This window comes from Hypanus sabinus, chromosome 18, assembly GCF_030144855.1.
Source record: "Hypanus sabinus isolate sHypSab1 chromosome 18, sHypSab1.hap1, whole genome shotgun sequence".
NCBI lineage: Eukaryota > Metazoa > Chordata > Chondrichthyes > Myliobatiformes > Dasyatidae > Hypanus > Hypanus sabinus.
Genome location: NC_082723.1, coordinates 68,298,377 through 68,323,988, shown reverse-complemented (window position 1 = coordinate 68,323,988; position 25,612 = coordinate 68,298,377). Strand labels below are relative to the sequence as shown.

General features: G+C 44.9%; 1 protein-coding gene across 6 annotated transcripts; it reads right to left on the bottom strand.

Annotated features, from left to right (window-relative positions):
• Positions 1-2,868: 2,868 nt before the first annotated feature.
• LOC132377540 (C3a anaphylatoxin chemotactic receptor-like) lies at positions 2,869-20,546 on the bottom strand. 6 transcript variants are annotated; one of them, XM_059943821.1, is made up of 2 exons: positions 20,479-20,546; positions 2,869-4,586 (listed from the first exon to the last, which is right to left on the bottom strand). In XM_059943821.1, exon 2 carries the CDS (start codon positions 4,561-4,563, stop codon positions 3,589-3,591), a length of 975 nt encoding a protein of 324 aa, XP_059799804.1. In that variant the 5' UTR covers positions 4,564-4,586; positions 20,479-20,546; the 3' UTR covers positions 2,869-3,588. The 6 variants fall into 6 exon arrangements, with proteins under 6 accessions (XP_059799804.1, XP_059799803.1, XP_059799801.1 ...); XM_059943820.1 differs by lacking the exon at positions 20,479-20,546 and adding an exon at positions 8,557-8,707 and having other exon boundaries at positions 2,869-4,582; XM_059943818.1 differs by lacking the exon at positions 20,479-20,546 and adding an exon at positions 8,557-8,706.
• Between the last annotated feature and the right edge of the window lie 5,066 nt (positions 20,547-25,612).

Genomic DNA, 25,612 nt, shown 5'->3' with positions numbered 1-25,612 from the left:
AGTAAAAGGGAGGTGAGAGTTGATACTGGAACCACTGGAAAATGATGCTGGTGAGGTAGTGATGAGGGACAAAAAAATGGCAGATGAACTTAAAGAGTACTTTGCATCAGTCTTCACTGTGGAAGACTCTAGCAGTGTGTCAGAGGTCCGTGACTGTCTGGGAACGGGAGTGAGTGCCATTGCTATCACAAAGGAGAAAGTGCCAGGCAAACTCAAAGGTCTTAAGGTGGACAAGTTACCTGGTCCAGATGGACTACATCCCAGAGTCCTGAGAGAGGTTGCTGAAGAGATAACGGATGCATTGGTCGTGATCTTTCAAGAATCACTTGATTCTGGCATGGTCCAGGAGGGCTGGAAAATTACAAATGTTTCTCCACTCTTTAAGAAGGGAGTATGGCAAAAGAAAGGAAATTATACGCCAGTTAGCCTAACCCGAGTGGTTGGGAAGGTGATGGAGTCTATTAAGGATGAGGTTTTGGGGTAATTTGGAGACCAATGATAAAACAAGTCAAAGTCAGCATCATTTCTGTGCAGGGAAATCTTGCCTGACAAACCTGTTAGAGTTCTTCGAGGAAGTAACAAGCAGGGTGGGCAGTGGGGAGGCAGGGGATGTCATTTACTTGGATTTTCAGACGGGATTTGATAAGGTGCCACACATGAGTGTTTTAACAAGATAAAATCCTACGGCGTTACAGTAAAGATACTGGCGTGGATAGAGGAATGGCTGACGGGCAGGAGGCAGCGAGTGGGAATAAACGGGACCTCCTCTGATGGCTGCCGGTGTCAGTGGTGTTCCTCAGGGGTCAGTGTTGGGACCGCTGCTTTTCACATTGTTTGTCAGTGATTTAGATAGTGGAATCGATGGCTTTGTGGCAAAGTTTTCAGATGATACGAAGATAGGTGGAGGGGGAGGTAGTGCTGAGGAAGCAATGTGATTGCAGAAGGACTTAGACAAATTGGAAGAATGGGTAGAAAAGTGGCAGATGGAATACAGTGTTGGGAGATGTATGATAATGCATTTTGGTAAAAATAGTGCAGACTGTTATCCAAATGAGGAGAAGGTTCAAACATCAGAGGTGCAAAGGGTCTTTGGAGTCCTCGTACAAGATTCCCAGAAGAATAATTTACAGGTCAAGTCTTTGGTAAAGAAGGAAAATGTAATGTTGGCATTTATTTCAAGGGGAATCGAATATAACAGCAAGGAGATTTTGCTGAACCCTTATAAAACACTAGTCGGGCCAGTCTTGGAGAACTGTCAACAGTTTTGGGCCCCATATGTCAGAAAGGATGGGTTGTCATTGGAGAGAGTCCAGCGGAGGTTCACGGGGATTAATCCGGGGAAGAAGAGGTTAACATATGAGGAGCATTTGGCAGCTTTGGGTCTGTACTCACTGAAATTTAGAAAAATGGGGGGTGGGGGGGTCTCACTGAAACTTACCGAAGGACTGGATAGGATGGTGAAGAGAGAATGTTTCCTATGGTGAGGGTATCATAAAATCGAGGGGTGACCCTTTAGAGGTAAGAAGGAATAATTTTAGCCAGAGAGTAGTGAATCTATGGAATGCTCTGTCACAGACTGCGGTGGAAACCAAGTCTGTGGGTATATTTAAGCCGGAAGTTGCTCATTTCCTGATTGGTCAGGGCATCGAAGGATATTGGGAGAAATCGGGAGTATGGGGTTGAGTGGGATGGTGGAGTAGACTCGCTGGATTGAATGGACTAATTCTGCTCCTATGTCTTAAGGTCATTTAGGAAGGTTAACCTAACACCTGTAGTTGGGAAAACATTTGAAGCTATCATTAAAGAAGAAATAGTCAGGCACCTGAAAAGAAATGGATCCAGCAGGTAGACACAGCAAGGATTCAGCAAACTTACTGGAGATCTTTGAGGGTATAATGAGCACAGTGGATAGAGGGGAACAGATGGATGTTATTTACCTGGATTTCCTAAAGGTGTTCGATAAGGTGCCGCATAAAAGATAAGGATGCATGGAGTTGGGGGTGAGATAGCGGATTGGTCAACCAATAGAAAGCAGAGTTGGGATACATGGGTGTTTCTCAATTGGCAATCAATGGTGAGTGGGGTGCTCCAGGTGTTGGTACCAGGCCCACAACTATTCACAATATACATTAACGATCTGGCAACTGTACGGGGTACCGGTGAGGGCACCCCTGGAGTACTGTGTGCAGTTCTCGTCTGCTTACTTGAAGGATATACTGGTTTTGGAGGTGGTGCCGAGGAGGTTCACCAGGCTGATTCCAGAGATGAGGGAGTTAGACTATGAGGAGAGATTGAGTCACCTGGGACTGTACTCACTGGAATTCAGAAGGATGAGAGGAGATCTTATAGAAACATATAAAATTATGAAAGGGATAGATAAAATTGAGGTCGGAAAGTTGTTTCCCCTGGTAGGTGAGGGTAGAATGAGAGGACATTGCCTCAAGATTCAGGGGAGTAAATTTAGAATGGAGATGAGGAGGAACTGCTTTTCCCAGGGAGTGGTGAATCTGTGGAATTCTCTGCCCAGTGAAGCAGTGGAGGCTACCTCAGTAAATATATTTAAGACAAAGTTGGATAGATTTTTGCATAGTAGGGGAATTAAGGGTTATGGGGAAAAGGCGGGCAGGTGGAGATGAGTCCATGGTCAGATCAGCCATGATCCTGTTGAATGGCGGAGCAGGCTCGACGGGCCAGATGGCCAACTCCTGCTCCTATTTCATATGACCTTATGTTCTTATCAGGCTCCTGAACCGATGTGGATAACTTCACTCGCCACAACTCTTGAATTGATTCTACAACCTACAAACTCACATTCAAGGATTATTTACAACTCTTGTTCTCAGAATTAACTTTATTTGAACAGTTTGTCTTTCATACACTTCGTCCATCTTAGTCTGTTTATGGATAGTTACATCATAAAATTCCATTGTTTTACTGTGAATGCCTGCAAGAAAATGTATATCAGGGTGGTTTGATAATAAATTTACTTTGAACTCTGTACATTGACTTATGTTGAATGTTGTGTTATGGGAATGGGATGTTATGTTGAAGTTGTATAAGACATTGGTGAGGCCTAATTTTGAATTTTGTATGCAGTTTTGGTCACCTACTTACAAGGAAGGGTGCAAATAAGTATTGTGTTCAGAGAAAATTTACAAGGATGTCACTGGGCCTGGTGGATGTGAATTATAATGAAAGATTGAATAGGTTAGGACTTTATTCATTGGAACACAGAAGACTGAAGAGGAGGTTTAATAGAAGTATACAAAATTATGAGGGGTATAGATAGTGTAATTGCAAGCTGGCTTTTTCCACTGAGGTTGGGTGGGACTACAACCAGAGGTCATGGGTTAAGGGTGAAAGTTGAAATGTTTAAGGGGAAACACAAGGAGGGTGGTGAGAGTGTGGAGTGAGCTGCCAGCACAAGTGGTGAATAGGTACATGGATGGTAGGGGTATGGAGGGCTATGGTCCCGGTGCAGGTCAATGGGATTAGGCAGTTTAATTAGATTTGGCATGGACTCGATGGGCTAAAGGGCCTAAATCTGTAATTACTTCTCTATAACTCTCGAGGTCACCGAAGCCCATTTCACACTATGGCCCGGCTGAGCCTGGACTCGGACCTGGACCCACTGTTGCTCATCTCCGCCTGGAAGTTCTTCAGCGCGAGCCGGATTCTCCTCTTGATGTGCAGGTAGGAGCCGCGGCCAGCGAATGTGTAGAGCACAGGGTTGATGCAGCTGTTGGCGTACGCCAGGCAGGTGGCCAGAGGCAGGGCAGTGGCGAAGTACTGCCCGGTGGTGGAGTGCACAAGGTACAGTACGTGGAAGGGTAGCCAGCAGATGAAGAACGCACAGATGACCATGCCGGTGACCCTACACGACCTGTCTGACGATCTCTTGAACCTCCGTCTCACCTTGCGTGTGATGACGGCGTAGCAAAAAGCTATTGTGATAAACGGCAACAAGAAGGCAAGAGCAAACCTCGCCAATATCAGGTGGCTGAGGTTGTACTCATCCTCGTTGTAGAAGCAAATTGCCCCCCCTCCCTCCTCCTCATCCTTCCGGATCAGGAAGAAGGGGACGCTGGGCGCCACAGCCAATATCCACACCACTGATGAAACAGCGACCGCCAGCCTCACCGTCCGGTGATTCTGTGACCAGATGGGGAAGATGATGGAGATGAACCTGTCCAGGGCAATAGCGGTCAGCGTGAAGACGCTGGCGAACATGGTCAGCTGGTTGGTGAAGGGGAGGAACTTACACAGGAAGTGCCCGAATGGCCAGTGGTTGCCCAGGGCCTGATGGGTAATGGTAAAGGGTAGCAGTGCTGTGAAGATGAAGTCAGCCACGGAGAGGTTCAGGAGCCAGATCATGCTGACCGTCTTCCTCTCTTCCAAAACCACGATCCAGATAACCAGTCCATTCCCGCACATGCCCAGGAGGCAGATGATGCTGAAAAGCACCAGAGAGAATGAGAATGTCTCCTCCCCGTCCTGGCCAATTGAAGGATACAGTGGGTAGTTCTGCCAGTACTGATCAAAATCTGCCAGAGTTGTCGTCATTTTCCTTCATCTATGGCACCTTGCTGAAACAAAAACAACTTATCTTCAGTCTCCACACCAATGAACATTCTAACAGAAAGTTCAAAGTAAATTTATTATCAAAGTGCATATACCTCACCATATACAACCCTGAGATTCATTTTCCTGTGGGCATTCTCAATAAACCCATAACAGAATCAATGAAAGATCACACCAACTTGGACATTCAACCAGAGTGTGAAAAACAGCAATTTGTGCAAATACAAAAAGCATGTCAATATTACTGGTCTTTAGTACCCATTCCCGAGTACCCTGAACTATGGACTTAGCCAGGTTGATGAGTCTGGAGTCACACACAGACCAGACAGTGCAGGGAACGGCAAAAGCCCTTAGTGGACATTGTTGAACCAGGGATTACAGAGATTAGCTTGATTTCAGTTGTGGCACATCACCCAGGCAATCGTGGCCTTTCCATGAGCATGATTGTTCTTGGCAAATGTTTCTACTGAGGTAGTTTGCCATTGCCTTCTTCCGAGCAGGACGGGTGACCCCAGTCATTAACAAAACTCGTCAGAGATTGTCTGCCTGGTGTCAGTGGTTACATAACCAGGACTTGTGAAATGCATCAGCTGCTCATACGACCGTCCACTACCTGCTCCCACAGCTTCACGTGACCCTGATCGGGGGGTGTGGGGGGCTAAGCAGGTGTCACACCTTGCCCCAGGATGACCTGCAGGCCAGTGGAGGGAAGGAGTGCCTCACACCTCACACCTGCTTACCCGACGTCCATGGATACGGTTAGCTACTCAGATTGGTGTTATCGTCACATGAACTGAGCAATAGCAAAACTCTTGTCTTGTGTAGTGTAGGTACAAAACAATTTATTACACAGTGCATTGAAGTAGTACAAGGGAAAACAAGAACAGAATGCAGAATTAGAGCCATACAGCACAGAAAAAGGCCCTTCGATCTATCTAGTCCATGCCAAAGCCACCTAAACTGCGCACCCATCGACCTGCTCCTGGGCCACTAAGTCGGGTTCAGTTCCGCTATTGTCTGTAGGAAGTTTGTTCTGATCATGACCGCATTTCTGTCAGGTCTGCACATGTTAATATCTCCCAGTCGCCACACAACCAACAGGATTCACCTGCTGCTCTTCCGGGCTCATCGCCTGCAGCCTATTTAAACCCAGCTCTCACCCACTATCCTCATACACTCATTGAACCAGCCAACTTCAACCAGCTGCCCCTAGCTTTCACTCTCCCTGTCTAAAATTTACCCTGTTGCCTGTTGTGCTTGGCTTCTGTTCTCTCTCATTTGCAGGCGCCTCGTAGCTTGTTAATTTGTGATCTATTATTAAAGTTACTGTTCATCACTGAATTGTCTCTGCTACTCTGCTTTTGGGTCAAGCCTCCTCTACACTTCCTGACGGTTTTGTGCCAAGACCCTTCATTAAACACAATAAAGAAGGTGCTTCTGGCAACATCACAGGTACAGAGATACGGACAAAACACAGAGAAGAAATTATACAAAATAAATAGCTATGTGTAATCAAGAACATGGTGCAAAAGAACATAGGAACAAACTCTTCGGCCCTCAATGTTGTGCTGTACCAGCTAGAAAAAGTAAATCAGAAACACCCAAACTCTAATCCCTCCTATCTACACCACGTCCATATCCCTCCATCTCCCTCACGTCTATGTGCCCGTCCAAACATCTCTGAAGAAATCATCACCCTGACACAGTGGTACCAAGAATACAACCTCTTCCTCAATGTCACAAAAAAAGGAGCTGGTCTGGGACCACAGGAGGAATGGAGACAGGCTAACCCCTATTGGCATCAATGGATCTGGGGTTGAGAGGGTAAATGGCTTTAAATCCCTCAGCATAAACATCACTGAGGATCTCACGTTGTCTGTACACCCCAGCAGTGTAGTGAAAAAGGCACAACAGCACCTCTTTCACCTCAGACAGTTGAAGACATTTGGCATGGGCCCCCAAATCCTAAGAACTTTCTACAGGGACACAATTAAGAGCATCCTGACTGGCTGCATCACTGCCTGGTATGGGAACTGTACCTCCCTCAATCGCAGGCTCTGCAGAGAGTGGTGCAGACAGCCCAGCGCATCTGTAGTTGTGAACTTCCCATGATTCTGGACATTTACAGAGACCGGTGTGTAAAAAGGGGGTCAAAGGATCACTGGGGACCTGAGTCACCCCAACCACAAACCTCCAGCTGCTGCCATCTGGGAAACGGTACCGCAGCATAAAAGCCAGGACCGACAGGCTCTGGGACAGCTTCTTCCACCAGGCCATCGGACTGATTAACTCTTGCTGACACAACTGTATTTCTATGTTATATTGACTGTCCTGTTGTACATACTATTTATTACAAATTGCTATAAATTGCACATTGCATATTTAGATGGAGACGTAACATAAAGATTTTTACTCCTCGCATGTGTATAAAGGTTGGAAGACATTTCACTCTTGGAAATAAGTAATCCCTGTTCACTCTATCTCTGCCTCTCATAATCTTATAAACCTCTATCAGATCTCCCCTCAGCCCCCGGCGCTGCAGAGAAAACAACCCCAGTTTATTCGGCACACGCCCTCTAAACCAGGCAGCATCCTGGTAAACTTCATCTGCACCCTCTCCAAAGCCTCAACATCCTATAGTGGGGCAACCAGACTGTACACAATACTCCTGAGGGGGCATTACCAGAGTTTTAAAAAGTTGCAACATAACTTTCTGAGTTTTGAACTCAATGCCTTGACTAATAAAAGCAAACATTCCACGAGCCTTCTTAATCACCCGATCGACCTGTGCATCCTCTTTCAAGGAGCCATGAATTTGGATCCCAGATCTCTCTGGTCAGCAACACTGTTAATGATCTTGCCCTTAACAGTGTACCGTCTCCTTGCATTTGCCCTACTAAGGTGCAACACCTCACATTTATCTGGGTTAAGCTCCATCTGCCATTTCTCTACCCAAATCTGCAACTGATCTATTCTGAACAATCAAATTATTCACCAATCTACGCATTCTCTTACTCTCCCTGTCACATTCCCATCAGCTCCCTTTCAGAATCAGAATCAGGTGTAATATCACTGGAATATGCTGTGGAATTTGTCATTTTGCAGCCGCAGAACATCGCAATATATAATAATAGAGAAAAAACTGCGAATTACAGTAAATAATATAAACATACAACAGTTGACTTAAATAAATTGTGTAAAAACAGAAATAAAAAAGTAGTGAGGTAGGGTTCATGGGTTCAATGTCCATTCAGAAATCCGATGGCAGAGGGGAAGAAGCTGTTCCTGAATCATTGAGTGTGTGTCTTCAGGCTCCTGTACCTCCACCTTGCTGATGGTAACAATGAGAAGAGGATATGATTTGGGTGATTGGGGTCCTTAATGATGGACGTTGTAGAATACTGTAGTAATTGTATAAACTACACTGTACTGCTGCCGCAAAAAGAACACACTTCACGCCATATGTGAGTGATGATAAACCTGATTCTGATCTGGGTCTCTGTTGTGGACTGAGAGTGGGAAGGGGACAGGGAGAGGGGAATCTTGGTTGGGAGGAGGGGAAGTGAGCATCACAGGCACATAGCATCAGATAAGTAGCATTCACAAGAAAAAAAACACAAATTAAGTACATTTTACATAGAAATTTTACAAGAAAGATCACTATTAGAACAAAAATAATGGCCATCTAATGGAATCCTATATCCTGACGCTCGTCTCCGGACTATACTGGGCAACATTCTACCTTTCTGGGACGGATCTCTCTTCCCTCTGTAGTCGGGACACCCTCTGATACCCACCTCTGCCCCTCCTCTGCACTCACAACACACCAGCAGGCTGCTATTCCCCCGTTGACAGGCACAGCAGGAAAATCCGAGCTTGAAGGCAAGACAGCGAACGCTGCTGCCTCAGACCTCTCCACAGGCTACAGGTACACGTCCTCAGTGTGAAAGGGTTGCAGTTGAAACCGAGACTCACCCAGCAGAAATGGTAATGCAGCAACCAGTAAACTGGAGGGCTGTCAGTTAAATACTCAGCCTCTACAATTATCACAAACCACACACTTGGCGGCTAACCGCCGAGAGCTGGCAGCCACAACAGGAAAGAAAACATTGGAACTACGCAGGAAGACAGGCAGCGAGGAGACGAGAATGCGAGGGACAGCAGTTAAACTACTAGATCCAGGAAAGGTTAATCTTGGAAAGTTATCAACTGTACATCTTAAAAGGGGGAGGTGTAGTGGGAACCAAAGGAAATTGTGGTGAAGACTGAGAGAGTTAATTTATAATGAAGCAGTATAATAAGGGATTGTTCAACTGAACATGCCCTGTCTGCAAGAGTTAATAAATTGCATGTGGACGGAGGACGGGGGGGGGGGGGGGGTGAGGGGGGAGAGTGAGTGAAATGTCACCTCATAACTTCCTTTTTTATTTGCAGTTTGTTGTCTTTTGCACATTAGCTGTTGCTCCGTCCTGTTGCAGCATCCACCATCAGGGGCTCCCACCACCTGAGACGTCCTCTCTTCTTGCAGCTTCCTTCAGGAAGGAGGTACAGGAGCCTCAGGACTCACCCCACCAGGTTCAGGAACAGTTATTACCTCTTCAACCATCAGGAAGGAGGTACAGGAGCCTCAGGACTCACCCCACCAGGTTCAGGAACAGTTATTACCCCTCATCATCAGGAAGGAGGTACAGAAGCCTCAGGACTCACCCCACCAGGTTCAGGAACAGTTATTACCCCCTCACCATCAGGTAGGAGGTACAGGAGCCTCAGAACCCACAGTGCCAGGTTCAGGAACAGTTATTACCCCCTCAACCATCAGGAAGGAGGTACAGAAGCCTCAGGACTCACACCACCAGGTTCAGTAACAGTTATTACCCCTTCAACCATCAGGTAGGAGGTACAGGAGCCTCAGAACCCACAGTGCCAGGTTCAGGAACAGTTATTACCCCCTCAACCATCAGGAAGGAGGTACAGGAGCCTCAGGACTCACCCCACCAGGTTCAGGAACAGTTATTTCCCCCTCAACCATCAGGAAGGAGGTACAGGAGCCTCAGAACTCACAGTACCAGGATCAGGAACAGTTATTACCCCCTCACCATCAGGCTCTTGAACCAAAGGGGATAACTTCACTTGTCCCGTCACTGAACAGTTCCCACAACTCCATCTCATGCTCTCGATATTCATTGTTTATGTATTCATACTTATCATTTGGTTGGGTTTGTTTTGTTTCTTTGTATGTACTGCGAATGCCTACAGAAACGTATCTCAGAGTTTTATATGGTGAGGCCTCGGTCGGTCAGAGTCAACCACGGATATTGTGTCCTAGCTGTCTACGTGATACGCAAGCCAGGGCAGTACGATATGGAAACAAGTTGTTGCCCATGTAGCAGGCTCCCCCTCTCCATGCAGCTGAGAATCCAAAGGAACGGCAGACACCAATACAGTTTGGCAGCAGGGGTGTCGCAGGAGTTGCCAGTCTGCATTGGACACTCCAGATCCAGGTTTTCCCTCAGGGTTTACTCCCGACGCCTTCCCCATGGGTGGATAAAGCTGCAAGGCAGCGGAGGTTTGAGATCATGGTTTTCCTTCTCAATGAGCGGACAAGCCCCACCTGCCTGGAGTGACTGGTTTGAAGGCACCAGTAACCCACCTTTGCCCCTTCTCCTGTCAGTAGAAACGGTTCTGCAGGTCTTGGTAGCTAAGAAGGCCAGAAGGTGGAGTTCGTTGTTAGAGGTTATTTGAGGTGCATACCACTGGGAGCATTTAATAGGTAGTGTGAGCTCTTCCCCACTACCTCCCCGGCTAGGACAACATTAAGGAATAAATTGACATTGAACGTTGAACTGGATGATGGACAGTACACACAGACTAGGAATAAATGGGTCCTTTTCTGAGTGAGGTGCCTCATAGATCAGTGATGGGTCCCCAGCCATATGTAGTTACGATTTAGGTGAACAAATTAAAAACCAAAGTCAAAGCAAATTTATTATTAAATATATACACATCGCTATAAACAACCCTGAGATTCATTTTCTAGAGGGCAAACTCAGCAAATCTGTAACAGAATAATAACCATAATCGAATCAATGAACGAATGCACCAACCAGAGTGCAAAAGCCAACAAACTGTGCAAATACAAAAAGAAAAAAATAATATATAAATGATCAATAACATGAGATAACGAGTTCTTGAAAGTGAATCCATAGGTTGTGAGAACAGTTTAGTGATGGGGCAAGTGAAGTTGAGTGAAGTTACCCACCTGATTAAGGAGCCTGATGGTTGAGGGGTAATAACTGTTCCTGAACCTGGTGGTGTGGGACCCTAGGCTCAGTTCAGAGTTGTGGTGAGTGAAGTTATCCACACTGGTTCAGGAGCCTGATGGTTGAGGGGTAATAACTGTTCCTGAACCTGGTGGTGTGGGACCCTAGGCTCAGTTCAGAGTTGAGGTGAGTGAAGTTATCCACACTGGTTCAGGAGCCTGATAGTTGTAGGGTAATAACAGTTCCTGAGCCTGGTGGTGTGCGTCCTGAGGCTCCTGTACCTCCTGCCTGATGGTTGTAGGGTAATAACTGTTCCTGAGCCTGGTGTTGTGGGTCCTGAGGCTCCTGTACCTGCTGCCTGATGGTTGTAGGGTAATAACCGTTCCTGAGCCTGGTGGTGTGCGTCCTGAGGCTCCTGTACCTCCTGCCTGATGGTTGTAGGGTAATAACTGTTCCTGAGCCTGGTGGTGTGGGACCCTAGGCTCAGTTCAGAGTTGAGGTGAGTGAAATTATCCACACCGGTTCAGGAGCCTGATGGTTGAGGGGTAATAACTGTTCCTGAACCTGGTGGTGTGGGACCCTAGGCTCAGTTCAGAGTTGAGGTGAGTGAAGTTATCCACACTGGTTCAGAGTCTGATGGTTGAGGGGTAATAACTGTTCCTGAACCTGGTGGTGTGGGTCCTGAGGCTCCTGTACCTCCTGCCCGAAGGTGGTTGTAAGAAGAGAGCAACCCGGTAGTTAAACATACTTTAACTATATGATTTCAATTTCAGAAATTTTTTGGGTTGACTCAGTTTGTTTTAAATATTCCTATTGTATCCAATTGTTTTTTTTAATCCTTCTATTATAGACCAAGCTTATTTAGCTTGGAAGACTAAAGGATTATTACGATTTTTTGACTTATTTTTGGATAATTGTTTTATGTCTTTTGAGCAATTATCTAATAACTATAATTTGCCTAGATTTCATTTTCTTAGATATTTACAGATTAGGAATTTCTTAAATACTGTACTTCCTACTTTTCCAAATTTTGTGTCTTCAGGCATTTTGGAGAATTTGTTTGAACTAAGCCCCTTTCAGAAAGGGCTAATATCAAAACTTTACAATATAATTATGAAGATACGTTCAGAGCCCTTTTACAAGACTAAAAATGATTGGGAAAGAGAACTTAACCTTACTATCCCTATTGAGAATTGGGATAAAATTCTTCAATTAGTTAATACATCATCTATATGAGCTAAACATTCACTGATACAGTTTAAAGTTGTGCACAGGGCTCATATGTCCAAGGATAAATTGGCTCATTTTTATTCCTATATAAATCCTATTTGTGACAGATGTCATTCTGAGATAGCGTCTTTAACTCATATGTTCTGGTCGTGTCCACTTTTGAAACAATATTGGAAAGACATTTTTGATATTATTTCTACGGTATTGAACATTGATTTACAACCTCATCCTATTACTGCAATTTTTGGTTTACCAATGTTAGACTCACTCCATTTATCATCTTCCGCTTGTCGGATGATTGCATTTCTCACACTAAAGGCTAGAAGATCTATTTTGTTGAATTGGAAAGAAATTAATCCTCCTACTGTATTTCATTGGTTTTCTCAAACTATGTTATGTCTAAATTTAGAAAAAATTAGAAGTGGTGTATTTGATGCTTCTATTAAATTTGAGAAGATATGGAGACCATTTATTCAATATTTTCATATGATGCAATATGACCCTGTTCCAGGCCTATTTGATTTTCCAGTTTTGATTCTATATATGTTGAGAGGATCGGAGTTGACGACACTGATGATTTTGTATTTTTGTGAGATATTATAAACAGCCCTTTTTTTTCTTTTTCCATTTTTTCTTTTTTTCCTTTTTTTCTTTTTTTGTTTCTTTTTCCTTATTAGTTACTAGATTATTAGATTAGTTTTTTTGCATTTTTTTTTCTCTTTTTTTCTTTTTTCTTTTTTTTTAATTATATATTATGATATACACAGGTTTGCCTTGTTTATTTGTATATTGTATCGTCTATGATTTGGGAATACCCACTTATACTGTAATCATTGCTTATATATTCTTTCATGTTCAGTTGAATTGTGTATGTTTGTAATCCCATTATCTATTCATCAATTTTATTTTGTTGATATTAATAACAATAATAAAAAGATTGAAAAAGAAAGAAAGAAGAGAGCATGGCCTGGATGATGGGGGTCCTTGCTGGTGGATGCTGCAAAAGGATGGACTGACAACCAATGTGCAAAAGACAACAAGGTGCAAATGACACTGGGCTGGGTGGGGTGGTAAGATGTGGAGAAGAGGTAGTGAAGCTCGAGAATGAGTTGGACATGGTTTAGTAGGCAGAGAAAGAGCAGGTGCAGAGTAAAGTGGTGAAATATGAGGTTATCCACAATGGTGTCAAAACAGGAAGGCTGATTGTCATCTACAGAGAGATACGTCACAACAGGCAAGGTGTAGTCACCTCACCGGTCTCCGAGGGGAAGAGGACGGGTGCAGTAGGCAAGTAACACACACACACACACACACACACACACACACACACACACAAAATGCTGGAGGAACTCAGCAGGTCAGGCAGCACTTATGGAGAGGAATAAGCACTCAATGTTCTGGGCCGAGACACTTCATCAGGAATGGAAAGGAAGTGGTGGAGAAGCTAGAATAAAAAGTTGGAGGGAAGAGGAGAAAGAGGATTGCAGGAAGGTGATAGGTGAGGCCGGGCGGGTGGGAAAGATCAAAGGCTGGAGAGGAAGGAATCTGATAGGAGAGGAGATTGGACCATGGGAGAAAGGGAAGGAGGAGGGTAGATAAAGCGATGGCTGACTGGCAAGAGGCAAAGAGTGGGAATAAAGGGAGCCTTTCCTGGTTGGCTGCCAGTGACTGGTGGTGTTCCACAGGGGTCTGTGTTGGGGTCAATTCTTTTTACGCTATATGTGAATGATTTGGATGATGGAATTGATGGCCTTTTTGCAAAGTTTGCAGCTGATATGAAAAAAAGAGGAGGGGAAGGTAGACTAGAAGAAGTAGAGAGGCTACAGAAGGACTTAAACAGATGAGAAGAATGGGCAAAGAAATGGGAGATGGAATATAGTGTTGGGAAGTGTATGGTCTTGCACCTTTGGAGAAGAAATGAAAGAGTTGACTATTTTCTAAACAGAGAGAAAATACAACAAACTGAGGCGCAGAGGGAGTTGGGAGACCTTGTGCAGGATTCCCTGAAGGTTAACTTCCAGGTTGAGTCTGTGTGAGGAAGGCAAATGCAATGTCAGCATTCATTTCAAGAGGATTAGAATATAAAAGCAAGGATATAATGTTGAGACTTTATAAGGCACTGGTGAGGCCTCACTCGGAGTATTGTGAGCAGGTCTGGGCCCCTCATCTGAGAAAGGATGTACTGACACTGGAGAGGGTTCAAAGGAGGTTCACAAAAATAATTCCAGGATTGAATGGCTCGTCATGTGAAGAGCGTTTGATGGCTCTGGGTCTGAATTTGCAAGAATTCAGAAGAATGAGGGGTGACCTCATTGAAACCTGTTGAATGGTTAAAGACCTCGGCAGAGTGGATGTGGAGAGGATGTTTCCTATGTTAGGAGAGTCTAAGACCAGAGAACAGAGCCTAAGAGTAGAGAGGTGTCCTTTTAGAACGGAGATGAGGAGGAATTCCTTTAGCCAGAGTGCAGTGAATCTGTGGAATTCGTTGCCACAGGCAGCTGTGGAGGTCAAGTCTTTATGTATACTTAAGGCAGAGATTGATAGATTCTTGATTGGTCAGGGCATGAAGGGATATAGGGAGAAGGCAGGAGACTGGAGCTGAGGGGAAAATTGGGTCAGCTGTGATGAAATAGCGGAGCAGACTCGATGGGCCGATTGGCCTAGTTCTGCTCCTATGTTTTATGGTCTTGTACTGGTGATCCAGGGGGAGGTGATCAGTAGGTGAGAAGAGGTGAGAGTCCAGAGTGGGGAATAGAGGATGGGGGGTAATTTTTTATGGGAAGGAGAAATTGATATTCGTGCCATCGGGTTGGAGTGTACCCAGACAGAATATAAGGTGCTGCTCCTGGACACAGGAGGAGCCCATGGACCGACATGTCGGTTTGGGAATAGAACATTAGAGCCTTTTGGCCCTTCTTGGCTGTCCTGAACCATTTTTCTGCCTAGTCCCACTGACCTGTTCCTGGCCCATATCCCTCCATACACCTCTCATCCATGTACCTGTCCAAGTTTTTCTTAAATGTTAAAAGTGAGCCCGCATTCACCACTTCATCTGGCAGCTCATTCCACACTCCCACCACTCTCTGTGTGAAGAAGCCCCCCCCCCATGTTCCCTTTAAACTTTTCCCCCTTCACCCCCTTAACCCATGACCTCTGGTTTTTTTCTCCCCTAGCCTCAGTGGAAAAAGCCTGCTTGCATTCATTCTATCTATACCCATCATAATTTTATACACCTCTATCAAATCTCCCCTCTTTCTTCTACACTCCAGGGAATAAAGTCCTAACCTATTCAACCTTTCTCTGTAACTCAGTTTCTCAAGTCCCGGCAACATCCTTGTAAATCTTCTCTGCACTCTTTCAACCTTATTAATATCTTTCCTGTAATTAGGTAACCAAAACTGCACACAATACTCCAAATTCAGTCTCACCAATGTCTTATACAACTTCACCATTACATTCCAATTCTTATGCTCAATACTTTGATTTATAAAGGCCAATGTATCAAAAGCTCTCTTTACTGCCCTATTTACCTGTGACACCACTTTTAAGGAATTATGTATCTGTACTCCCAGATCCCTCTGTTCTACTGCACTCCTCAGTGCCCTACCACTTACCTTGTATGTTCTACCTTGGTTTGTCCTTCCAAAGTGCAATACCTCACACTTGTCTGTATTAAACTCCATCTGCCATTTTTCAGCCCATTTTTCCAGCTGGTCCAGATCCCTCTGCAAGTTTTGAAAACCTTCCTCACTGTCCACTACACCTCCAATCTTTGTATCATCAGCAAATTTGCTGATCCAATTTACCACATTATCATCCAGATCATTGATCTAGATGACAAATCACAATGGACCCAGCACTGACCCCTGTGGCACACCACTAGTCACAGGCCTCCACTCAGAGTAGCAATCCTCCACTACCACTCTCTGACTTCTCCCATTGAGCCAATGTCTAATCCAATTTACTACCTCACCTTGTGTACCTAGTGACTGAATCTTCCTAACTAACCTCCCATGGGGGACCTTGTCAAAGGCCTTACTGAAGTCCATGTAGACCACATCCACTGCTTTCTTTTCATCCACTTTCCTTGTAACCTCCTCAAAAAACTCTAATAGATTTGTTAAACATGACCTACCACTCACAAAGTCATGTTGACTCTCCTTAATAAGTCCCTGTCTATCTAAATACTTGTAGATCCTATCTCTTAGTACTCCTTCCAATAATTTACCTACTACCGACGTCAAACTTACCAGCCTATAATTTCCCGGATTACTTTTAAAGCCTTTTTTAAACAACGGAACAACATGAGCTATCCTCCAATCCTCCAGCACCTCACCCGTAGATACCAACATTTTAAATATATTTGCCAGGGCCCCTGCAATTTCAAAACTAGTCTCCTTCAAGATCCAAGGGAATAGTCTGTCAGGTCCTGGGGATCTATAGAACCATAGAACATTACAGCACAGAAACAGGCCTTTTAGCCCTTCTTGGCTGTCCTGAACCATTTTTCTGCCTAGTCCCACTGACCTACTCCTGGACCATATCCCTCCAAACCCCTCTCATCCATATACCTATCAAAGTTTTTCTTAAATGTCAAAAGTGAGCCCGCATTCACCACGTCATCTGACAGATCATTCCACGTTCCCACCACTCTCTGTGTGAAGAAGACCTCCCCCATTGTTCCCTTTAAACTTTTCCTCCTTCACCCTTAACCCATGACCTCTGGTTTTTTCTCCCCCCTAGCCTCAGTGGAAAGAACCTCCTTGCATTCATTCTATCTATACCCATCATAACTTTATACACCTCTATCAAATCTCCCGTCATTCTTCTACGCCCCAGGGAATAAAGTCCTAACCTGTTCAACCTTTCTCTGTAACTCAGTTTCTCAAGTCCCGGTAACATCCTTGTAAACCTTCTCTGCACTCTTTCAACCTTATTAATATCCTTCCTGTAATTAGGTGACCAAAACTGCACACAATACTCCAAATTTGGCCTCACCAATGTCTTATACAACCTCACCATTACATTCCAACTCTTATGCTCAATACTTTGATTTATAAAGGCCAATGTACCAAAAGCTCTCTTTACGACCCTATCTACTTGTGACGCTACTTTTAGGGAATTATGTATCTGTACTCCAGGAACCCTCTGTTCTACTGCACTCCTCAGTGTCCTACCATTTACCTTGTATGTTCTACCTTGGTTTGACCTTCCGAAGTGCAATACCTCACACTTGTCCGCATTAAACTCCATCTGCCATTTTTCAGCCCATTCCTCCAACTGGTCCAAATCCCTCTGCAAGCTTTGAAAACCTTCCTCACTGTCCACTACACCTCCAATCTTTGTATCATCAGCAAATTTGCTGATCCAATTTGCCACATTATCATCCAAATCATTGATATAGATGACAAATAACAATGGACCCAGCGCTGATCCCTGTGACACACCACTAGTCACAGGCCTCCACTCAGAGTAGCAATTCTCCACTACCACTCTCTGACTTCTCCCATTGAGCCAATGTCTAATCCAATTTACTACCTCTCCATGAATACCTAGCAGCTGAATCTTCCTAACTAACCTCCCATGGGGGACCTCGTCAAAGGCCTTACTGAGGTCCATGTAGACAACATCCACTGCCTTCCTTTCATCCACTTTCCTGGTAACTTCCTCGAAAAACTCTAATAGATTGGTTAAACATGACCTACCACGCACAAAGCCATGCTGACTGTTTCTAATAAGTCTCTGTCTATCCAAATACTTGTAGATCCTATCTCTTAGTATTCCTTCCAATAATTTACCTACTACCAATGTCAAACTTACCGGCCTGTAATTTCCCGGCTTACTATTTGAGCCTTTTTTAAACAACAGAACTACATGTGCTATCCTCCAATCCTCCGGCACCTGACCCATGGATACCGGCATTTTTAATATTTCTGCCAGGGCCTCTGCAATTTCAACACTAGTCTCCTTCAAGGTCCAAGGGAATAGCCTGTCAGGTCCTAAAGATTTATCTACTGTGATTTGCCTCAAGACAGCAAGCACCTCCTCCTCTTCAATCTGTGTAAGTTCCATGACCTCCCTACTTGTTTACCTTGTTTCCATAGACACCATTCCAGTTTCCTTAGAAAATACAGATGCAAAAAAACCATGTAATATCTCTCCCATTTCTTTTGGTTCCATACATAGCCAACCACTCTGATCTTCAAGAGGACCAATTTCATCCCTTACTATCCTTTTGCTCTTAACATACCTGTAGAAGCTCTTGGGATTATCCTTCACCCCGACTGCCAAAGCAACCTCATGTCTTCTTTTAGCCCTCCTGATTTCTTTCTTAAGTATTTTCTTACTCTTTTTGTACTTCTCAAGCATCTTATTTCCTCCCTTTTGCCTATACATGTTATACATCTCTCTCTTCTTTATCAGAGTTCAAATATCCCTCGAGAACCAAGATTCCTTATCCTTATTCATTTTGCCTTTAACCCTGACAGGAACATACAGACTCTGCACTCTCAAAATTTCTCTTTTGAAGGCCTCCCACTTACCAATCACATCCTTGCCAGAGAACAACCCGTCCCAATCCATGGTTTTTAGATCCTTTCTCATTTCTTCAAATTTGGCCTTTTTCCAGTTTAGAACCTCAGCCCGAGGACCAGATCTATCTTTATCCATGGTCAAGTTGAAATTAATGATGTTTTGGTCACTGAAACCAAAGTGTTCCCCTACACACACTTCTGTCACCTGCCCTAACACATTTCCTAATAGGAAATCTAATATTGCATCCTCCCTAGTTGGTACATCTATATATTGATTTAGAAAACTTTCCTGAACACATTTCACAAACTCTAACCCATCTAGACCTTTAACAGTATGGGAGTCCCAATCAATGTGTGGAAAATTAAAATCCCCTACTATCACAACTTCCTGTCTCCTGCAGTTGTCTGTTATCTCTCTTCAGATTTGCTCCTCCAATTCTCGCTGACTATTGGGTGGTCTATAATACAATCCTATTAATGTGGTCATACCTTTCCTGTTTCTCAGCTCCACCCATATGGCCTCGGTAGACAAGCCCTCTAATCTGTCCTGCTGAAGCACTGTTGTAACATTTTCCCTGACTAGCAAAGCCACCCCCCACCCTTCATCCCTCTGCCTCTATCACATCTGAAACATCGGAACCCTGGAACATTGAGCTGCCAGTCCTGCCCCTCCTGTAGCCAAGTTTCAGTAATGGCTGTGATGTCATAATTCCACATGTCAATCCAGGCCCTCAGCTCATCTGCCTTTCCCACAATACTCCTCACATTGAAATATACACACCTCAGAAGATTATTACCACCACACACAACCCTTCTATTTGTGACTTTGCATGAAACTTTAACATCATTTATTTTCACCCCCGTTTCACTATCTACTCTGGCACTCTGGTTCCCATCCCCCCGCAGATCTAGCTTAAATCCTCCCCAATAACACTAGCATACCTCCCTGCAAGTATATTGGTCCCCTTGTAGTTCAGGTGTAACCCGTCTCTCTTGTACAGGTCCCACCAGAAGAGGTCCCAATGATCCTGAAATCTGAAACCCTGCCCCGTACACCAGTTCCTCAGCCACGTGTTCATCCTCTAGAGCATCCTACACTTACCCTCACTGGCACGTGGCACAGACAGCAATCTGGAGATTACTACCCTCGAGGTCCTGTTTTTCAACCTCCTACCAAGCTCTCTGTACTCACTCTTCAGGACCTCCTGACTCTTTCTACCTATGTCATTGGGACCGATTTGTACCACGACATCTGGCTGACCACCCTCCCACCTCAGAATGCTGTGCACGTGATCAGAGAGATCCCTGACCCAGGCACCCGGGAGGCAACAAACCATCCGGGAGTCTCTGTCACGACCGCAGGATCTCCTGTCTGTACCCCTGACTATGGAGTCCCCTATCACTACCGCTCTCCTCTTCTTCCTCCCTCCCTTCTGCACTGCAGAACCAGACTCAGTGCCAGAGATCCGGCTGCCACAGCTTGTCCCAGGTAAGCCATCCCCCCAACAGTATCCAAATCGGTATACCTGTTCTGGAGGGGAATGGCCACAGGGGAACCCTGCTCTGCCTGCCCTTTCCCCTTCCCTCATCTAACAGTAACCCAATTACCTGTGCCCTGTTCCTTAGGTGTAACTACCTCCCAGAAGCTCCTATCTATAAACTGCTCAGTCTCCCGAATGATCTGGAGGTCATCCAGCTCCAGCTCCCGTTCCCTAACGCGGTTTGTTAGGAGCTGCAGCTGGATGCACTTCTTGCAGGTATCGTTGTCTCCCTGACTTCCCACATCCTGCAAGAGGAGCATTCCAACATCCGGCCTGGCATATTCTCTAGTCTGAACAAAAAAAAGAAGAAAACAGAAACTCACCAGAACCTACCCTTGCCTCTGATTATTTCTCGCCAAAGCCATCCCACTCTGACTCAGTCCACTCCGACGATGGCCGCTGTATATGGCCGTCTTTCTTTTAAACCTTGGTGCGCTAAGTCACGCACCTGTGCAGTCTAGCCTCTTTTCCCCGAGCAGTTAAAGAAAAGAAAAACAACCTTCTCTCCGCGATGCCTTCAGCCTTCCACTCTCAGCCCTCTTGCTTTGATTGAAAAGACTGTGATCTTCTCTGATCAGACTTTATCTACTCTGATTTGCATCAAGATAGCAAGCACCTCCTCCTCTTCAATCTGTATAGGTTCAATGACCTCCCTACTTGTTTACCTTGTTTCCATAGACTCCATTCCAGTTTCCTTAGTAAATACAGATGCAAAAAACCCATTTAATATCTCTCCCATTTCTTTTGGTTCCATACATAGCCAACCACTCTGATCTTCAAGAGGACCAGTTTTATCCCTTACTATCCTTTTGCTCTTAACATACCTGTAGAAGCTCTTTGGATTATCCTTCACCTTGACTATCAAAGCTACCTCGTGTCTTCTTTTAGCCCTCCTGATTTCTTTCTTAAGTATTTTTTGCACTTTTTATACTCCTCAAATACCTCATTTGCTCCCTGTTTTCTATACATGTCATTCATCTCTCTCTTCTTCTTTATCAGAGTTCCAATATCTCTAGAGAACCAAGTTTCCTTATTCTTATTCACTTTGCTTTTAATCCTGATGGGAACATACAAACTCTGCACTCTCAAAATTTCTCCCTTGAAGGCCTTCCACTTACCAATCACATCCTTGCCAGAGAACAACCCGTCCCAATCTACGCTTTTTAGATCCTTTCTCATTTCTTCAAATTTGGCCTTTTCCCAGTTTAGAACCTCAACCCGAGGACCAGATCTATCTTTATCCATGATCAAGTTGAAACTAATGACGTTATGATCACTGGAACCAAAGTGTTCCCCTACACACACTATCGTCACCTGTCCTAACTCGTTTCCTAATAGGAGATCTAATATTGCCTCCTCTCTAGTTGGTACCTCTGTATATTGATTCAGAAAACTTTCCTGAACACATTTTACAAGCTCTAACCCGTCTAGACCTTTAACAGTATGGGAGTCCCAACCAATGTGTGGAAAATTAAAATCCCCTACTATCACAACTTCCTGTCTCCTGCAGTTGTCTGTTATCTGTCTTCAGATTTGCTCCTCCAATTCTTGCTGACTATTGGGTGGTCTATAATACAACCCCATTAATGTGGTCATACCTTTCCTGTTTCTCAGCTCCACCCATATGGCCTCGGTAGACAAGCCCTCTAATCTGTCCTGCTGAAGCACTGTTGTAACATTTTCCCTGACTAGCAAAGCCACCCCCCACCCTTCATCCCTCTGCCTCTATCACATCTGAAACATTGGAACCCTGGAACATTGAGCTGCCAGTCCTGCCCCTCCTGTAGCCAAGTTTCAGTAATGGCTATGATGTCATAATTCCACGTGTCAATCCAGGCCCTCAGCTCATCTGCCTTTCCCACAATACTCCTCGCATTGAAATACACACACCTCAGAAGATTATTACCACCACACACAACCCTTCTATTTGTGGCTTTACATGAACTTTTAACATCATTTATTTTCACCCCCGTTTCACTATCTACTCTGGCACTCTGGTTCCCAACCCCCTGCAGATCTAGTTTAAACCCTCCCCCCCCCCCAACCAATAGCACTAACAAACCTACCTGTGAGGATATTGGTCCCCCTGTAGTTCAGGTGTAACCCGTCCCTCTTGTACAGGTCCCACCTGCCCCAGAAGAGGTCCCAATGATCCTGAAATCTGAAACCCTGCCCCCAACACCAGTTCCTCAGCCACGTGTTCATCCTCTAGAGCATCCTATTCTTACCCTCACTGGCACGTAGCACAGGCAGCAATCCGGAGATTACTACCCTGCAGGTCCTGTTTTTCAACCTCCTACCAAGCTCCCTGTACTCACTCTTCAGGACCTCCTGACTCTTTCTACCTATGTCATTGGTACCGATGTGTACCACGACATCTGGCTGACCACCCTCCCACCTCAGAATGCTGTGCACGTGATCAGAGAGATCCCTGACCCAGGCACCCGGGAGGCAACAAACCATCTGGGAGTCTCTGTCACGACCACAGGATCTCCTGTTTGTACCCCTGACTATGGAGTCCCCTATCACTACCGCTCTCCTCTTCTTCCTCCCTCCCTTCTGCACTGCAGAACCAGACTCAGTGCCAGAGATCCGGCTGCCACAGCTTGTCCCAGGTAAGCCATCCCCCCAACAGTATCCAAATCGGTATACCTGTTCTGGAGGGGAATGGTCACAGGGGAGCCCTGAACTACCTGCCCTTTCCCCTTCCCTCGCCTGACAGTAACCCAATTACCTGTGCGGTGCTCCTTTGGTGTAACTACCTCCCAGAAGCTACGATCTATAAACCCTTCATTCTCCCGAATGATCCGGAAGTCATCCAGCTCCTGCTCCAGTTCCTTAACATGGTTTAGTTAGGGAGCAGTGCTGACTCACTGCCCGTCCTGAGATTCCTCCTCGAGTAGGGTACTCAGTTGCTGCCTCCTCATGCGAGGAGCCATGATCATGCGCTGGGAGGGTGTGAAATGAGGGCTCAGCATCCTGGGAAGATGGGGCTGATGGATGAAGGGAGACTGGGACGACTAGGTTAAATTCACCGGAATCTGTGCGATTCAGAATCAGAATCAGGTTTATTATCATTGATATATCTGTCATGAGATGTGTTGGTTTGCAGCAGCACAACAGTGCAATAAATTAAATATTCTGTAAATTACAATAGCAAAATATATATACAGTACATCATACATATAAATATACACAGTACTATGCAAAAGTCTTAGGCACATATGCAGCTAGGATGCTGAAGACTGTTGCACAGTACTATAGTAATTTTGTGTATTGCACTGTACGGCTGCCACAAAAAAAAACAAATTTCATGACGTATGTGAGTAATGATAAACCTGATTCTGATCTGGGTCTCTATTGTGGACTGAGAGTGGGAAGGGGACAGGGAGAGGGGAATCATGGTTGGGAAAAGGGGAAGCGAGAGGGGAGGGATCGGGAAGCACCAGAGAGACATTCTGTAATGATCAATAAACCAATTGTTTGGAATCAAATGACCTTGCCTGGTGTCTCAGGACTGGGTGAGTCTGTGCCCACGCCCCCCCACCCTGGCACTCCTTCTCCACCGACTGTCCCACACCCCTCCCGTGGCACTCCACCTTCACTATTTTCATTCTCAACATCCTTTGCTCCCACCAGATTTACAAATTTGTTCCCCGCTCCAAGTTGACAAATACAGTACTGTGCAAAAGTCATAACCCTCGCTAGCTCTATATATATATATATATATATATATATACATAAACACACACACACAGATATATATATATCTGTGTGTGTGTGTGACTAAGACTTTTGCAAAGTACCATGGATAGGCAGATAGATAAATAGATTTTTACATAGTACTGCAAATATATATATATATGTATAATATTTATATAAACATTATATATTGTATATAAACATATAAAATATATTATATGATATATTTTCAAAAACTAATATCTAACTTAATATACAACAATAAATAAATAGTGCAAATATAGAAATAAAAAAGTAGTGAGGTAGTGTTCATGGGTTCAATGTCCATTCAGAAATCGGATGGCAGAGCGGAAGCTGTTCCTGAATCACTGAGTGTGTGTCTTCAGGCTCCTGTACCTCCTCCCTGATGGCAGAGGGGAAGAAGCTGTTCCTGAATCATTGAGTGTGTGTCTTCAGGCTCCTGTACCTCCTCCCTGATGGCAGAGGGGAAGAAGCTGTTCCTGAATCATTGAGTGTGTGTCTTCAGGCTCCTGTACCTCCTCCCTGATGGCAGAGGGGAAGAAGCTGTTCCTGAATCATTGAGTGTGTGTCTTCAGGCTCCTGTACCTCCTCCCTGATGGCAGAGGGGAAGAAGCTGTTCCTGAATCATTGAGTGTGTGTCTTCAGGCTCCTGTACCTCCTCCCTGATGGCAGAGGGGAAGAAGCTGTTCCTGAATCTCTGAGTGTGTGTCTTCAGGCTCCTGTACCTCCTCCCTGATGGCAGAGGGGAAAAAGCTGTTCCTGAATCTCTGAGTGTGTGTCTTCAGGCTCCTGTACCTCCTCCCTGATGGCGGAGGGGAAGAAGCTGTTCCTGAATCACTGAGTGTGTGTCTTCAGGCTCCTGTACCTCCTCCCTGATGGTAGCAATGAGAAGAGGGCATGTCCTGGGTGATAGGGGTACTTAATGAGGTATTGCATTTTTACGATAAATATGTCATGAAATCATGAAACAAAGAGGCTTCAGAAGATGTTGGAAATCCAGAGTAAAACACACAAAATGCTGGAGGAACTCAGCAGGTCAGGCAGCGTCCGTGGAGATGGATAATGAGTTGATGTTTCAGGCCGTGACTCTTCATTTGGACTCTTTATCTGTTTCTCCAGCGGCTTGTGTTTCTGTTGTATATTTTATTGCTTTGCGGCAGCAGTGGAATACAATACTTAAAAATCACAATAAGAATATATAAAAACAAAATAATGCAACGAGAGAGTAAAATGGAAGTGTTGGTGGACTGTTCAGAAATGGGAAGAAGCTGTTCCTGAAATGTTTCAGTCAGTGCCAACGTGTGTCAGCATAGACCTGCCTGTGCATTCTGCAGAGCTGCCCCAAGTGTCGGTCTGTGCCTTTGGAAAGTACAGCCTATCTGCTGAAGCATTTGCAACGTGCAATATCTGTAATAGTGGCTCATGTACACACACAACCTCCAGCAGCTCCACAACCTTGTCATCGGGTTTGGAGGCTTGCGTGCCTCAACGACCCGGAGAGCCGTGTTGGCCAGAGTCAGGTCTTTATGCTTTGGCTCTTGGTGGGGTCAGCCATGCCAAACAGGTCAAAGGGTAGAGGTCAGACTAAGAGTGGCCCACTGGTCCTCCTGGTTTGGGGGTTTGGCTCAGGGCTAACAATCGTGACTGGTAAAACAAAACTGTTACAGAAACAGCAATGAAGAATCTTTCTACATCTGAGTGCAACGGTATTCCTGAGTCTCCACCCGGGACTTGTGTGACTGAA